Source organism: Neoarius graeffei, chromosome 15 (assembly GCF_027579695.1).
Source record: "Neoarius graeffei isolate fNeoGra1 chromosome 15, fNeoGra1.pri, whole genome shotgun sequence".
In the NCBI taxonomy this organism is placed as follows: domain Eukaryota; kingdom Metazoa; phylum Chordata; class Actinopteri; order Siluriformes; family Ariidae; genus Neoarius; species Neoarius graeffei.
Window position 1 is genome coordinate 13,423,378 of NC_083583.1, and position 18,561 is coordinate 13,441,938.

The 18,561-nt window shown below is 41.7% G+C and overlaps 1 protein-coding gene across 1 annotated transcript in view; it reads right to left on the bottom strand.

Annotated features, from left to right (window-relative positions):
- Positions 1-1,220: 1,220 nt before the first annotated feature.
- LOC132899789 (trace amine-associated receptor 13c-like) overlaps positions 1,221-18,561 on the bottom strand; it is a 32,082-nt gene continuing 14,741 nt past the window's right edge. Inside the window, exons 2-3 of the mRNA XM_060941907.1 lie at positions 8,756-9,024; positions 1,221-2,086 (exon numbers count right to left, since the gene is read on the bottom strand). Of these exons, the coding sequence (XP_060797890.1) occupies positions 1,221-2,086; positions 8,756-9,024 (1,135 nt within the window). The remainder of the gene's footprint in view (positions 2,087-8,755; positions 9,025-18,561) is intronic.

An 18,561-nucleotide genomic window follows, 5' to 3' on the forward strand; every position in this document is an offset into this window, starting at 1 on the left:
TGGCATTGTCTTGCTGAAAGAACGAAGGCCTTTCCTGAGAAAGATTTTGTCTGGATGGCAGGATATTCCTCTGAAACATGCATATATCATTCAGCACTAATGATAACTTCCCAGATGTACAAGTCACCCATGTCATGTGCACTAATGCACCCTCATACCATCACAGATGCTGGCTTTTGAACTGTGCACTGATAACAAGCCGGATGGTCCCTCTCCTCTTTAGCCTGGAGGACATGGTGTCCATGATTTCTAAAAAGAACTTTTAATTTTGATTCATCAGACCTCGGGACAATTTTCCACTTTACCTCAGCCCATCGTAAAAGAGCTCGGGCCCAGAGAAGGTGGCGATGTTTCTGGATATTGTTTATGTCTGGGTTTAACTTGCTTTTGTGGATGCAGTAATGAACTGTTTTCACAGATGATGGTTTTCTGAAGTGTTCCTGAGCCCATACAGTGATTTCCACTACAGACATGTGTCTGCTTTTAATGCAGTGCCATGTGAGGGCCTGAAGATCACAGGCATCCAATGTCAGTTTTCAGCCTTGTCTCTTGCATACAGAGATTTCTCCAGATTCTCTGAATCTTTTAATGATATTATGGACCACAGATGATGTGATCTCCAGATTCTTTGCAGTTTTACACTGACAAACGTTATTCTTAAATTGTTTCCCTGTTCGCCCACACAGTCTTTCACAGAGCGGTGAACCCCTCCCCATCTTTACTTCTGAGAGACTCCGCCTCTCTGGGATGCTCTTTTTATACCCAATCATGTTACTGACCTGTTGCCAATTCACCAAATTAGAGTTTTTTTTGCATTACAGAACATTTTCAGTCTTTTGTTGCTCCTTTCCCAACTTTTCTGAAACGTGTTGCTGACATCAAATTTAAAATGAGCATATATTTTTCGAAAAACAATAACATTTCTCAGTTTCAACATGTGATATATTGTCTTTATACTATTTTCAATGAAATATAGGGTTTCCATGATTTGTGAATCTTCACATTCTGTTTTTATTTATGTTTTCCACAGTGTCCCAACTTTTTGGAATTGGGGTTGTAAAACACATCCAGCCACAATCCCTAGAATTGATCTATTTTCTGGCTTTTCAAAAGCCAGGTGAAAAAAATTCCTGAAAGGACCCTAATGGACAGGTGGTCAGGAATAAAAAAAAGTAGGCAATGCCTACTTTGACCTGGAATTGAGTCTATATCTGGAAATGTTAGCTCTTCTCAGAGTTTTGTGGTGAACGGTCCTTATGAAAAAGAAGCAACACTCCTTTCCTAAAGCGATGATCCCTGATGCTGTAGATAATCACATTACAGCAGCTGTTCCCTGTCAGGATCCAGAAGGCAAAGAAGGAGAAGTTGCACCAGGTGTAGCCAACCACATTACCCAGGACAAAGACAGCAATGGGCGAGAATGAGGCAGTAAAAGCAAAGGTGAGGATGCCAATAGTTTTTGCTGCTTTGATGTCTGAAGAGCAGGGTCTGTGGGAGCAGGTGCTTGTGCCTCCCTCAAGCCCCGCTAAGAGGAGCTTGCGCTTGCGGGTGTAGTGGCAGATGCTAGTGAAGGATAGGATGTTAACAATCAAAGTGCTGCCCAGGATTGTGAAGTCAAAAGCTGGAAATAACAGCATTATGTTGGTGTCAGCTGGCAGCTGAAGACCCACCAGGAGTGGGACATAGTTACACATCCGGCTGCACTCATTGTACTCCAAAGTAAAGCTCTCACTCAAGGTTAGGGGTGCTGCCGCAAGCAGGAAGCTACCGGTCCATGAGACGAGCATCAGGAGCAAAGTCCGTCGCCGGGTCACGAGTGTATCTTTCTGTAAAGGCCACAAAATGGCCACACTGCGCTCCACCGTCATTAAGAAGATAGTGCTGATAGAGACAAACGTACAGCCAGCAAATATTGGGCCAATTACCATGCACGGCTGCCAAGAGCTGGAATGTTCTTGTCCTGAAACCATAGATCCACTCTGGTACCACATAGGATAGGTGCTGGTAACCATGATGGATATCTCGGTGTAAATGGAGAATGGCACCACCACCATCCCGACCGTCATGTCCGCTATGGCCAGAGATACTGCATAAAACAAAGGCACAAATATATGATAGCAATTTATATACATGAAATGTTCATAAGATTGTCATAACAACTAATAAAAACCTACATAGCTATTTATTTCCATAAATGTTAGCAGAGTGGAAATAACAGAGAGCAGTTAAGAGATGGAAAGTAACAAAGGATGATTAAAGTAACAACACATGATTACTTTGAAGTAACAATGTATGATTACTTTAAAGGAACAGGATACTATTACTTGAAGTAACAACTTAAAATTACTTTGAAGGAACAATGTATGATTACTTTGATGTAACAGGATACTATTAATTTGAAGTGACAATGTATGATTACTTTGAAGTAACAGGATACTATTACTTGAGGTAACAATGTATGATTACTTTGAAGTAACAACTTACAATTACTTTGAAGGAACAATGTATGATTACTTTGATGTAACTGGATACTATTACTTTGAAGTGAGTGTATGATTACTTTGATGTACAGGATATTATAACTTTAAAGTGACAATGTATGATTACTTTGAAGGAACAATATATGCTTACTTTGAAGGAACAGGATACTATTACTTTGAAGTGACAATGTATGATTACTTTGAAGTAACAAATTACAATGTATGATTACTTTGATGTAACAGGATACTATTACTTTGAAGTGACAATGTATGATTGATGTAACAGGATACTATTACTTTGAAGTGACAGTATATGATTACTTTGACGTACAGGATACTATTACTTTAAAGTGACAATGTATGATTACTTTGATGTAACTGGATACTATTACTTTGAAGTGACAATGTACGATTACTTTGATGTAATGGGATACTACTACTTTGAAGTGATACTGTACGATTACTTTGAAGGAACAATGTATGATTACTTTGATGCAACAGGATACTATTACTTTGAAGTGACAATATATGATTACTTTTAAGTAATAGGATATTATTACTTGAGGTAACAATGCATGATTACTTTGAAGTAACAACTTACAATTACTTTGAAGGAACAATGTATGATTACTTTGATGTAATAGGATACTATTACTTTGAAGTGAGTGTATGATTACTTTGATGTACAGGTTATTATTACTTTGAAGTGACAGTGTATGATTACTTTGACGTACAGGATACTATTACTTTAAAGTGACAATATATGATTACTTTGATGTAACTGGATACTATTACTTTGAAGTGACAATGTATGATTACTTTGAGGTAACGGGATACTACTACTTTGAAGTGACACTGTACGATTACTTTGAAGGAACAATGTATGATTACTTTGAAGGAAGAGGATACTATTACTTGAAGTAACAATGTATGATTACTTTGAAGTAACAATTTACAATTACTTTGAATGAACAATGTATGATTACTTTGATGTAATAGGATACTATTACTTTGAAGTGAGTGTATGATTACTTTGATGTACAGGATATTATTACTTTAAAGTGACAATGTACGGTTACTTTGAAGGAACAATGTATGCTTACTTTGAAGGAACAGGATACTATTACTTGAAGTAACAATGTATGATTACTTTGAACTAATAACTTATACATTGTTCATTCAAAGTAATTATAAGTTATTAGTTTAAAGTAATCATACATTGTTACTTCAAGTAATAGTATCCTGTTCCTTCAAAGTAAGCATACATTGTTCCTTCAAAGTAACCGTACATTGTCACTTTAAAGTAATAATATCCTGTACATCAAAGTAATCATACACTCACTTCAAAGTAATAGTATCCTATTACATCAAAGTAATCATACATTGTTCCTTCAAAGTAATTGTAAGTTGTTACTTCAAAGTAATCATGCATTGTTACCTCAAGTAATAGTATCCTGTTACTTAAAAGTAATCATATATTGTCACTTCAAAGTAATAGTATCCTGTTACCTCAAAGTAATCATACATTGTTCATTCAAAGTAATTATGATTACTTTGAGGTAACAGGATACTATTACTTTGAAGTGGCAATGTATGATTACTTTGATGTAACAAGACACTATTACTTTGAAGTAACAATGTATGACTACTTTGATGTAACAGGATACTATTACTTTAAAGTATATAGTTACTTTGAAGTAATAATGCATGATGTATTTGAAGTAACAACTTACAATTTCTTTGAAGGAATAGAATCCTGTTACTTTGAAGTAACAATGTATGATTAAAGTAACAATGTACAATTTATTTGAAGTAACAAAATATGATTACTTTGAAGTAAAACTTACAACTGCTTTGAAGCAACAGCATACTATTACTTTGAAGTACCTATATACAGTTACTTTAAAGTAATGACAGTTAATTTGAAGTATCAAAGTAGAATTATGTTGAAGTGGTAACATACAATAATTTTGAAGTAACAATGTACAATTAGAAGTAACAGCATACTATTCAATTCAGTTTGATTTCAATTAATTTTTATTTGCCTAGAGCCTTTAACAATGGACATTGTCACAAAGCAACTTTACAGAAATATATAAATTCCAGATATAAATTTTAAATTTATAAACTTATCCCAAATGAGCAATCCAGAGGCAACAATGGCAAGGAAAAACTCATGAGGATGAAATCTTGAAAGGAACCAGACTGACCTCGGATAGAACTAATACTTTGAAGTATTTTATAATGACTGTGAAGTAACAGTGGACTATTACTTTGAAGTAATAATGTAGAACTAGACCGGACAATTCCCTGGGGGAAATTGTGAGAGGATGCAGTGCGCGAAGCAATTCGGTCACGCATGTTTGCTGGCCGTGAACGTGTGACCTGCATTGATGTTTCAATGAAATGATTATGTGTGTGCTTGAGACAGCAGCCGTCATGAAGAAGAGCTATTCAAGAGTATAAACAAAGTGACTACAGGCGGAAATTAGCATGTACTGCTATAACCTGGGATAGACATCTGTCCTTACCACAAGGATAATGTTTAATTTGTGCACTGTCCCTTTTAAAAATAAAATAAACTCTAAACTCTAAGAAGAGTGTTTGTAGTTTGTATGTACGAACAGAAGTGTTCCTAATAAAGTGGGCGGCTAAGGTGAAGTGTCATGCCGACCGAGGCTGTTTTTCTGTCCCGTTTATAATGGGTGTCAATGAGGCCATTCGGCTGCCCTCTTCTCAGTTTGAGGCTTCTCATTCAAAAACTGTAAATCCTATCGTTTAGGTAGACACATTGTGTGAATCAGGACAAGTTTTACTACTACTTTTGAGAAAATCATGTCTGTAGAGTGAAATTTGTGGCTGAAAACACAGTTTAAGCGAGAAAGTTTGACCTTTTTTTTCAAGCTCTCTCCACTCTGACTTAACGAGCTGCACTGGTGTGTAACGCAATAGACACCCATTCAAAAGCCGGATTTTCTCCCGGAACCCACATGGCATTTGAGCCAGGACTGATCCGAAAGTGTAGAACCTAGCAGAAAAGTTGAATGCCAGATCCACAGAGGAGAAGTTTTCCTACGTTTTAGAGTTTGAATCATGTCTCTAGGTGAAAGCATGCCAGAGCAGCGGAGGTTTGAAAAACGTTGAAAAAGAGCTTTTTTTTCAATTAATTCCATAGAAATGAATGGGGGGGTTTTCGACGATTTTTTCGCGACTACGTCGAGAAAAGTAATAGCATAGCGAGTCCGATCGAGCCGCACGTTTTGATATATTGTTTGTCTGTGTGCGATGTACGGTTGTGTGACCTGCTATGAAGCTACAATGCCATGATTTATGTGTGTGCTTGAGACAGCCGCCCCCTCCCCTATCTGCTCCCTTACTGAAGCCAGTAAGCATGGTGACGGGCCTGAGCAGGTTAAGACACACACACAAGATTTTGTCAGGTGTCTGCTGTAAATTGCTAAGGACCAGGCCTCGAACAATGACAAATAACTCGACAACGGAAGCAGCTATTCACAAAATTCTTTCACAGTGAGCGCTAGAAGGGTCTCCTGAATAAAATGATGTATTTTTTTGTCTGTATTGTTAAAAATAATGACACTAGAGCGATTTAAAAACGAGTGACTTTTCTCTCACGTTTATAATGGGTGTCAATGAGGGCTCTCAGCTGCCCTGTCCTCAGTTTGACGCTTGTCATTCAAAAACTGTAAATCCTATCGCTTAGGGAGACACATTGTGTGAATCAGGACAAGTTTTCCTACTACTTTTGAGAAAATCATGTCTGTAGAGTGAAATTTGTGGCTGAAAACACAGTTTAAGTGAGAAAGTTTGAGCTTTATTTTCAACCTCTCTCCACTCTAAGTTAACGAGCTTCACTGGTGTGTAACGCAATAGACACCCATTCAAAAGCCGGATTTTCTCCCAGAACCCACATGGCGGTTGAGCCGGGACTGAACCGAAAGTGTAGAACCTAGCAGAAAAGTTGAATGCCAGATCCACAGAGGAGAAGTTTTCCTACATTTTAGAGTTTGAATCACGTCTCTAGGTTAAAGCATGCCAGAGCAGCGGACGTTTGAAAAACGTTGAAAAAGAGCTTTTTTTTCAATTAATTCCATAGAAATGAATGGGGTTTTTTGGGGCGATTTTTTCGCGACTACGTCGCGAAAAAATCGTATTCTGTAGAGAAAAGTAAAAGCATAGCGAGTCCGATCGAGCCGCACGTTTTGATATATTGTTTGTCTGTGTGCGACGTACGGTTATTGAGTTATTCGAAATCAAAATTTGCGTAGGAATAAGAAGAAGAAGAAGAAGAAGAAATACGTAGAAGAACAATAGTTGCAGTGCTTTGCACTGCATCCTAATTAAAGCCACTAGCGGACGTGATGGGCCCTCGCACGTGTAGTTCCGCAACCCAGGACATCCCGCCACCCAAAAAACCAGTCACATGTCATATATTCATCAAATGTTCAAAGGTGATGTGCATGTTGCAAATGCCATGACTGCTTGATTTTCTTTTATTTCTTCTTCCTCAGGGTAGTAAAACTCACTTTTGCTATGAAGACTGTCGTTATCACTGTCCATGCTGTAAAATTAATGCTATTGTCCTGAGAAATGCTGGCAAAAATGTATAAGATTTTTGATAATCTTATAAATAAATCTTATTAAAAAAGATAAATGTTGACAAAAATTGCTACTATGTTTGTTGTTGTTATGAACGAGCGAGTCGCCAGAGGTCCGTAACTGGGGTCCGTACCGTAGGATACGGACCCGCTCGCCAGCCAATCAGAGCGCAGGATTTGGACCGCAAAAAAAAAAAATGTTATTTACCAGCTGGGAGGTCCGTATCGTGAAGTACCGTGACCGAGGTCTTGAAAGTACTGAGCGAGGCCCTCTGGGCCGAGGTCAGTATTCAAGGCCGAGGTCACGGTATTTCACCATACGGACCGACCTTAAGCTGGTAAATAATATATTAATGTTTTTCTTTACCAAATTCTAACAGAAAACGAGAGCGCCTGAAAGGGAAAACCGAGCCGAGCTGCCATTTTGAATCCTCCCTCATGGCTGTAATGCAAATTGCTTCCTCCTCGGTATACAAGTGCACTTCCATGGCAGGAAAAAAACTACATTTTGCCGCCTATGTAGTCCCCATTTATACAAAATTGAGTCATTCAGGATTCAGCCATGTTTTTGCTTGGCGTTAGCAACAGTTACAGGTTTTTAGCTTTCTCCTGAAATGTTTTCTTTTATTTCTATTTCCTCAGGGTAGTAAAACTCGCTTTCGCTGTGAACACTGTCGTTATCACTATCCATGCTGTAAAATTAATGCTATTTTGAATCCTCATTTATGGCTGTAATGCAAATTGCTTTCTCCTCGGTATACAAGTGCACTTCCATGGCAGGAAAAAAAACTACATTTTGCCGCCTATGTAGTCTCCTATTTATACAAAATTGAGTCATTCAGGATTCAGCCATGTTTTACTCAGCGTTAGCAACAGTTACAGGTTTTTAGCTTTCTCCTGAAATGTTTTCTTTTATTTCTATTTCCTCAGGGTAGTAAAACTTGCTTTCGCTGTGAAGACCGTCGTTATCACTATCCATGCTGTAAAATTAATGCTATTATGCTGAGAAATGCTGGCAAAAATTTATACGATTTTTGATAATCTTATAAATAAATCTTATTAAAAAAAGATAAATGTTGACAAAAAATACTACCATTGTTGTTGTGAACTAGCGAGTCGCCAGAGGTCCATAACTGGGGTCCGTACCGTAGGATACGGACCCGCTTGCCAGCCAATCATAGCGCAGGATTTGGACCGCAAAAAAAAAGGCTTATTACCTCTGCCAGCTTTGTTGGAGGAGGTTATTTTTTCAGCTCAGTTTGTTTGTTTTTTCCCAATGTAACTCAAAAAGTAGTGAATGGATTTTTATGAAATTTTGAGGAAATGTGGGCCATGGGCCAAGGAACAATTGGTTAGATTTTGATGCAAATCTGAATATGTGGCTTGGCGGAGATACGCACTCTACTGAGTGCCCTTCAGTTTATTTATTTATTCGTAATATTTGAAGGTTCACGTCAGTCTGAGATTACTAAGTATGGGATCTGTGTTCAAGGGTTTATTTAGAATTAAGATTTAATTTATTTATGTTTAAAGACACCTTACTGTAGCGGCAATGTATTAAAATAACATGAAGGAATGCAAACTTCACACTGCCCTCTTCTGGATCCCTTGTTGTACTGCTAACTCAGACAATCTGAGCATGTAAATGTTTTTGGGTACCTTTGAGGTAGCCTTGTGGCATCCAGGATTGGCGAGTTTGCATGAACACTGTGAGCGTCACCACGTTGCCGACGACAATAGCGAAGGCCAGGCCGACCATGAACACCACAGTCAGTATACGGTTCAGTAATCCACAGCAGCACATGGTGCAGGGAGGCTCTGGAGAATGGGCCACTCCTGGAGATCCAGCTGATCCCGTGTGATTAGATATATTGATTAGCACACCGGAGCCCCACAGCATGCTGAGGTTCGCCATCACCAAGGCTATTCTGTACTATTGATCACTTTGTGAAGGGAATTTGTTGCTGGGGCCTTCTCGATTAGCTTTACCCCAACTCTATAGAATGGCAGAAAGAGAGAAAATGCAGTGAGGCAGCTCTTTCAGTAAATACTTATACAATTCCTCTTATTTGTGTTGCTTTGTGCTGTGACATTTTAGAATTAATAGACCATTTTAGTAAATCAAAATCCTACAGGTAATCAGTAATTAATCAGGTGCACCAGTTGAAATAATGGAATAGTCAGTACTAACATGGTACAAGAAAAGTCATATATCACAAACCATTACTGACCCTTCTCAATTTCTTTCCTATACAAAAGCTAGCATTGTGCAGCTAGCTAATAACAGTTAACTATAGCCTGTCACAGGAAAGGCATTAATGGTAAGTAATGGAGAGTGCAAATCTCTGGGGTCAACTCTAAAAAGTAATGGAGAGTGCGGAAGAGAAGTGAAGAGAGAGCAATCAGGTTGGAATGGAAGGATGGAGTGTCAGGAGTGATTTGTGACAGAAGGTTGCCAGCAAGAGTGAAAGGTAAAGTATACAAGACAGTAATAAGTCCAGCTATGTTGGATGGTTTGGAGACAGTGGCACTGACAAAAAGACAGGAGGCTGAACTGGAGGTAGCAGAGCTGAAGATGTTGAGATTCTCATTGGGAGTGATAAAGTCAGACAGGATTAGAAATGTGCATATTAGAGGGACAGGACATGTAGGACGGCTTGGAGGCAAAGTGAGAGAGGTGAGCTTGAGATGATTTGGACACACACAGAGGAGAGATCCAAGGTATATTGGGAAAAGAATGCTGGAGATGGAGTTGCCAGGTAGAAGGAAAAGAGGAAGACCAAAGATGAGATTTATGGATGTGGTGAAGGAGGACATGAGGACGGTTGGTGTGACAGAAAAAGGCATGGAGGACAGGAGGAGACAGAGGGACATTTTACACTGTGGTGACCCCTCACGGGAACAGCCAAAAGAAGAAGGAGGAAAAAATGAGGAGCAGAAGAAGGAGGAGAAGGACAGGAAAGAGGAGAAGGACAAGGAGAAGGAGGAAAAGAATGAGGAGGAGAAGAAGGAGGAGAAGAAGGAGAAGGAAAGGCATTAATTATGATGGTGGAGTATAAGTTAAATCCTGTAATGCACAAACTCCTTGTTGATGGGTTAATGAGTGTCTGTGCATGAAAGTGTGTGTGTGTGTGTGTGTGTGTTGGTCTACTTTGCTCACCAATCTCCTTACTCTAGCTGCTCCCTCTGTCAGTATTTCTAATCTGTCCTTTCTGGACTCAGCCCCTCAGGCAGTGCTTGTGCTAACCTTAAGGTGATGATACACGGGGCAACTTTTTGGGCAATGTTGCTGAGCAATGTTGCTGGCAACGGGCAACTAGGTGAGACACAGGGCAACTTTTCAGGGCAACTAACAATGGGCAACAACAGTTAGCAACGGCAGTTTACAGTTAGCTATAAAAAAAAACCCGATGTCTTAATTTTTGCTGTGGCCATTTAATCAAGCTGTCTGTTGTTTTTTAGAGCTTTGGTGAGGTAAATTCCTCCATATAGAATATTAAAATAACTTACCGGCGTAAAAACAGATGAGGAGTCTCTCCATCTCTTCACTCCACTGACACTGAGTGGCCGCCATATTTGTTTGAAATTTCTGATCTGAACCTCACCTGACTCAATACTCGCGTTCAATACTTGAGTCACATGACTCAATACTCGCGTTCTGATTGGCTTATCTCAAAAAAAGTTGCCAGAGATTATCAGAAAGAAACAATGTTGCCCAATCTCAATAGAAAGAGTCAAAACGCAATTGCCCAGCAACATTGCTCGGCAACATTGCCCAAAAAGTTGCCCCGTATATCATCACCTTTAGATTTAACAACTAAACATTAAGTGCTAAGCAGAAGCCCAGCTGCTACTGCTTGCTAGACATGACAGGATCCCAGCAGGACCACTGAATCTACACATTCTCATCTATACATCAGCACTGACACACTCCCTCAGTTTCTTGATGTCTGTAGAGTTTCATTAGACCTGCATTTAGTTTTTGGCAGTCTAAAAGTGAACATGGGTTCCCTTCTGAATTAGCAGAAGCAAAGTGTTAAAACATGCTAAGATGAGAAACTGTGACAGAAGGGTACCATTCTGAAAGATAGCCGAGTTAAACATTGCAATGAGGAAATTATCTCAGTAGATATTCTTACACATTGATATTTTTTACTAGTATAACAGTTTGAGCCACAATTCTAGGGGTCCAAGCATCAATTACAAGTACAGGGTTCTTCAGAAAATTTAAAGTAGCGGGCTTAAAAAAAAAGTAGTAGACGGCACATGCTAATATGTTAATGCTAGAGTGGTCTGGGGGAATATCCCTCCCCAGAAAAAAAATTAAATTTACATGCCTTCTGGTGCATTCTCAGCTAATAAATTACTAACCATTTTCCTGTAAAATACTTGCAAATTATGTATGAAATTTCCCTCCAGATGTGTGTGTGTGTGCTTGGCTTTCTCAGTTACCCTCTGTAGTACCCTGCCTGGCTCTGTAACATAACTACATGGTGTAACATAACTACATACACTACGGCGTGGTCACATGGTCCAGCTCAGCTAATCAGAGCGCAAGAATCGATCAACAAATATGGCTTCACTTCTGGTCATTCTAGACCCAAATTGAAGACAATTTCATGGTGAAATAATTGGATTTGCAGGCTATGATATAAATGGGCAGTGGAGATGATATAAATTGCTTGAATATTGAAAAGCAAGTTTTAATTTTTTTCTGGGATTGAGTAGCCAGTGCAGACTGTCTGCGTAGGTGAAGAAAACTGCCTGTCACCAGTGCTTGTGGACATCTCTGCAAGTACATAGCTGGTCAATATGTACTCTACAAGTTTTCAATAGACTGCTCCAGCACTGAACTGATCTAAAAATCAGTCCATTATAGAGTGTGTTTTAGGCATTTTATCCACTCAGACTAACTGGTAGCTACATTACAGCTAACTGAACTAATTTTATGAGTCAAAGAAAAATATCATTACTTCTAAAAAATTATCTAATAAACCAGCAAAGCAGTTGTATTGTACAGTATTATCCATTTTGTAAAACAGCAGCCCCTCCTAGTGGCCAATTTTTGTGAGGTTACATCTTTGCTTTCACTGTCACGCGCCTTCTGAAAGCTAATGGCACTACGTGATGTAAGGACATCACTGCCAGGCTGTGTTTGAGAACTGACAGTCATCTGGAGTAACCAAACTTCACTAGATTATATCTAAAAAATATAAACACAGACTCCTTTCATTTCCATAAAAGGTTTATTTGAAGCCTGTGCCTTAGCTCTATGCTTATGTATCATACTTCTCTGAGTGCGAGTGAAGATTGTTAAAAGAAAAAGAATAAATTACAGTCAGAGGGTGTCAGTTTGATACATTATAGGATTTATAATCTGAAATCTGAAATTTAGTCATGGCCTAAAGTTTGGAGAAGCAGCTTTGGGACCAAAAGGTTGGCAGTTCGATTCCCTGGACCAGCAGAAATGGCTGAAGTACCCTTGAGCAAGGCACCTAACTCCAACTACTCCCCAGGATACCCACTGCTGTAGGTATGTCAGGATCCTGTTTTACGTTGTTCTGGATAAGAGCATCTGCTCAATGCCTGTAACATTACTAATATCTCCCTTGTGATAGATTTTGTACCTTGGAAACTCAAAGCTGTTTCTCTTACTCCACTTCTCAAAAATACATTTCTTGGCCCAAATAAACATCAGGATTAAAGACCGATTTCTAATGTAAGCTTGGAGTTGCTTCACTCCAGTTCAATCTGTTAGATCTCAGTGTGGCTTTTGGCACAGTTAACTATGACACTCTATTCTCCTTCCTTTCCTCTGTTGATATTTCTGACTCTAATACAAACGTAAGAAAAAAAAAACACTTAAGCAGCTTGTCATATTACGAAGAACCCACAAAGCACAAACGCCTTTATACCAAGGATGTTCCAGTGTCGGAAAACTTAAAGGAACAGCTGAATATTTGACTGTTATGAAGTCTTGATCTTGATCTTGGATAAGAGCATCTGCTAAATGGAAGGATTTCATTTATGGAAGGATCTTGATCCTTCCATAAATGGTATATAAACATCTCCTCACAGAACACCTTACCATATTAACAAATACACATACATTTTAATCCATTTACATGTGAAACATCCACCATACAAATCCTTGGGTATGTTGTTAGCAAAGAAACACTAATGTATTAGAATAAACATATTAATATAAACCTTGTGGCGTGCCTTTGTAGACGTTTAATCAACATTTTCTGACTGTAAAACTTTGAGTGGGTGGGTGGAGCACAGAAGTATAGCAGGCCAGAACTGAGTTTCCAAAACTCTTTATTGTAACACTTTTCAGCATACACACTCTCCCAGACACTCAGACACGCACACACCCATCAGTCATCTGGTTGGGGAGAGAGCTCCCTTCCTCCGCTCTCTTGCTCCTTATATAGGGCGCGGTCACTGGGGAAGACACACAAACACAGGTTAACTGACATCAGGTGCAGTGATTCTGTCACTTACCTTCCCTGACTCCGCCCTCCGGTCACAGACCGATGCTTGACCACGCCCCCGCTGCCACGTACCCCCACCGCCCGACTCAGGCCGGGCAGCTGTCCGGCCTGCAGCTGACTCTCCCCCCCCCCCCCCCTGACGGGAGAGGAAGTCCGCCACGACCATCTGCGCCCCCGGCCTGTGGATCACCTTGAAGTTAAAGGGCTGGAGTGCCAGATACCAACGGGTGATCGGCGCGTTGACATCCTTCATGTGATGGAGCCACTGGAGGGGCGCGTGGTCCAAACAGAGGGTGAAAGGGCATCCCAGCAGGTAGTAGCGGAGGGTGAGGACCGCCCACTTGATGGCTAGGCACTCCTTCTCTATTGTGCTGTAGCACCTCTCACGCACCGACAGCTTCCTGCTGATGTACAGAACGGGGCAATCCTCCCCCTCCACCTCCTGGGACAGAACAGCCCCCAGCCCCCTGTCCAACGTGTCCGTCTGCAACATAAAGGGGAGAGAAAAGTCAGGGGAGTGTAACAGTGGCCCCCCACACAGTGCAGATCTGGTGCCCCCTTTTTAGTGAGATCAGTCAGTGGAATGGTGACGTCCGAATAATTAGGTATAAACCTACGATAGTAGCCAGCCAGCCCCAGGAACTGTCTCAACCCCTTTTTGGTCTTGGGCCTTGGGCAGGCCGCAATCGCTGCTGTCTTATTAATTTGGGGATGCACCTGCCCATTGCCCAAGTGGAAGCCCAGATACTGTACTTCCACCCGCCCAATCGCACACTTCTTTGGGTTGGCTGTGAGACCCGCTTGCCTCAGCGACCCAAGGACGGCCCTCAGGTGTTGCAGATGCCGCGGCCAGTCATTACTATAGATTATGATGTCGTCTAAGTATGCGGCCGCATAGGTGGCGTGGGGGCGGAGGACCCTGTCCATAAGCCCCTGGAATGTAGCGGGCGCCCCAAACAGCCCAAAAGGAAGTGTGACAAATTGGTGTAAGCCAAACGGTGTGGAAAAGGCCGTTTTTTCTCGGGATAGTGGAGTCAAGGGGATCTGCCAATAACCCTTTGTCAAATCCAGTGTCGAATAAAAGCGAGCTGTGCCTAGTCAATCCAGCAACTCATCAATACGAGGCATTGGGTACGCATCGAATTTAGACACCGTGTTGACTTTTCTATAGTCCACACAGAACTGGACCGACCCGTCGGCCTTGGGAACCAAGACTGCTCCAGTCACTGTGGGACTCCTCGACGATGCCCATTTTGAGCATGGCCTTGAGTTCTTCCCGAACCACCTTTTTCTTGTGTTCGGGTAGCCTGTAAGGGCAGCTGCGCACTACCACCCCCGGGGCATCTCAATGTGGTGTTCTATGAGGCAGGTGTGGCCGGGCAGGGGCGAGAACACGTCCGAAAATTCGGTCTGCAACTGGGCAACCTCTGTGAGTTGGGTCGGAGAGAGGTGGTCTCCACAGGGGACTGGAGAGGTACGTGATGTCAATGTTCCCTTTTGAACCTCTGGCCCCAGCTCTGCCTTCTCCGGAACCAATGACACCAACGTCATGGGGACCTCCTCGTTCCAGAGTTTGAGTAGGTTGAGGTGGTAAATCTGTAGCGCCCCACCCCTGTCCATTCGCCTCACCTCATAGTCAATGTCCCCAACTCGCCGTGTGACCTCAAAGGGTCCTTGCCACTTGGTGATCAATTTGGAGCTCGACGTGGGCAACAGTATGAGTACTTTATCTCCCAGTGCAAACTCCCTAAGGCGCGTACCCCTGTCGTACAGGCGGGTTTGCCATTCTTGGGCCTGCCGCAAATTCTCCTGGGTTAGGTGTGTGAGTGTGTGGAGTTTTGCGTGCAGGTCAATAACGTATTGAATTTCATTTTTGCTCTGGGAAGGTCCCTCCTCCCAATTTTCCCGCAGAACATCTAGGATGCTGAGTGGCTTACGCCCATATAATAATTAGAACGGGGAGAACCCCATGGAGGCTTGTGGGACCTCTCGCACTGCGAATAACAGGGGTTCGAGACATTTATCCCAATTGTGGGTGTCCTCGTGTACAAACTTTTTAATTATATTCTTGAGTGTGCAATTGAACTGTTCAACTAAACCGTCCGTTTGTGGGTGATAAACGCTGGTGCGGATCAGCTTAATTCCCAGTAACCCATACAGTTCGCGCAGTGTGCGTGACATAAACGAAGTGCCTTGATCAATCAGAATCTCTTTGGGGATTCCAACTCGGGAGATGACGTGGAAGAGTGCTTCCGCAATACTATGTGCTGAGATATTGCGAAGAGGCACTGCTTCCGGGTATCGCATTGCATAGTCCACCAGAACTAAAATAAAGCGATACCCTCATGTTGACCGATCTAATGGCCCGATGAGATCCATCCCAATTCTTTCGAATGGGGTCTCGATTAATGGTAGATGGCGCAAAGGCGCTTTTGGAATAGCCGCTGGATTTACTAACTGGCATTCGTGGCATGCCGTACACCACCTATGGACATCGCCGCGAATCCCTGGCCAATAGAACCGGACCATTATTCGGGCTAGTGTCTTATCCTGCCCCAAGTGTCCAGCCATGGGATTAAAGTGAGCCGCCTGGAATACCAATTCCCGGCAGCTCTTTGGAATCAAAAGTTGTGAGATCATCTCCTTAGTCTGAGTGTCCTGCGTCACTCGGTATAACCTTTGCTCTTGCTCCTTTCGGAGGGCGACCAGCGCCTGGTGCTGGCTCTGTTGGGCCATGGCGAGGGCATGGATCAGGTCTGCGAAGGGGGAGGACTCCATGGGGCTGTTCTCCTCTGTGCTCTGTCCCGGATTTCGGCACCACTGTAAAACTTTGAGTGGGTGGGTGGAGCACAGAAGTATAGCAGGCCAGAACTGAGTTTCCAAAACTCTTTATTGTAACACTTTTCAGCGTACATACTCTCCCAGACACTCAGACACGCACACACTCATCAGTCGTCTGGTTGGGGAGAGAGCTCCCTTCCTCCACTCTCTCGTTCCTTATATAGGGCGCGGTCACTGGGGAAGACACACAAACACAGGTTAATTGACATCAGGTGCAGTGATTCTGCCACTTACCTTCCCTGACTCTGCCCTCCATTCACAGACCGATGCTTGACCACGCCCCTGCTGCCACACTGACCAATCAGCACCTTGTACCTTGGTCAGGTCTTCATCCGTCTTGCAACAGGTCTGCCTGCTCACAATCTCTTAATCATTGTTTGGCAGAACGTAGGATTTGGTGCCATTTACGTAGCTCAATCCAATGCCCAAAGCTTCCTCATTGCAATATCGTAATCCTCTCCTAGATACAGCTCAAGATCATTACCCAGCGTCTTCAGGATGTTTAGTCTTGGGTGCCCAACACCTCTACAGCCATGGGTGGGAACCCAATCTCACAGAAATTTAGGGAGCCTGCCAATTTAGGGAGCCTGCCAAAGTAAAGGAAACGGCAGTAGCTTATGCTGATTCCCAGGCTACAGCAATCAGTTCTCCTTCTTATCTTAAGGTTCGAAACATGATTGTGGAACCGTACCTTTAGGATTCTGCACAGACCGTTATGATGGAAGGCATTCAGTTGATGTAACTGTTTTAAGTGCCCATGTGATGCAGCCACAGAGAAGTGTTATAATAACTCCACAATCATATATTTTGATCTTGGTATCAAGCGATATCCCTCTGTTCTTCCAAATGTTATTGAGTGTATTGAAAACACTTGATGCTAGCCCGATCCTGACATTAAGTTTTTTATCAATGGAGCCATCGCTGGAAATAGTGGATCCTAGGTAGCAGAAATGACTGATTTGTTCTGAGTGTTCTCAATCAACTTCTATGTCTGGCATCTTGGAGAAATGATAAGGGCGCTGGTTATGGAACCAATCAGAATGAAGCATTAAAAAGCACTGTAGTATCATACATAATGATTTGTAAACATAAGGTGTCCTTCAAGGATCAGTCCTCGGTTTTGTCATTTTGATCATGTATATGCTTCACCTTGGCCAGATTATTTGCATGTACATAGTCTTCCACTGTTATGCAGATGATACACACCTTGAGACCCTGAGGTTAAGAACCTGTAGGTTACTGGGTTGAATTGAGCTACATTTATAAGCAATGCTTTTATGTATATCAAGGATGAATATGGATGAAATTCAGTATCTTTTAGACACTACCCAGGGCAGGAAGATTGCTGTTAAGCTCTGTGCTAGAGCCAAAGTCATCTGGAAAAAGCTTTTCTGCAAGTCATCATGCTTATGACTTACACTTAAGATAATTAATATTGTCTCTCTTTCCTCCAGCCTTATCACACTCCATCTCACTCAGAATTACATTACAGGCATTTAGCAGACACTCTTATCCAGAGCAACATACCCAGAACAGTCTTGGGAGCAGTTGGGGGTTAGATGCCTTGCTCAAGGGCACTTCAGCCGGTCCAGGGAATTAAACCAGCAACCTTTTGGTCCCAAAGCTGCTTCCCTAACCATTGAGCCATATCTAATTACACAAGCCTTTCTCACTTTATTGCACTTTCTTCCTTTCAGTGCATTTATTTTACATGCCACATTCACCTCTTTAGGCGTTGTACCCTGATATGGATTGTAACGTACCTGAATGGGTTGCTGTTCAGTCAAGGGGCTTTTTTTGTTCTTTGGTGTCGATCTTTTCTTCATCTCTCAATATACCAGTAAAAAAAGAATTCATTTTTGCAGAACAGTCAGTGCTGTTAGACAGGACTGAATTTAATCTCTCTTCGGAAAAAAAAAGACTAATGTCCCAAAGATGTGTTCTGTGTAAAATAATGATATTGAATTTTTTTAAATTAATGAATATAATCTTTGAACCTAAGCCATGTTGTGTATGATTTAAATAGATATGTGAGAAGAAATATTAAGTTCATAAAAAATCCATTCATCCATCCATAACTGCATATCCTATGCAGGGTCGCAGGCAAGCTGGAGCCTATCCTAGCTG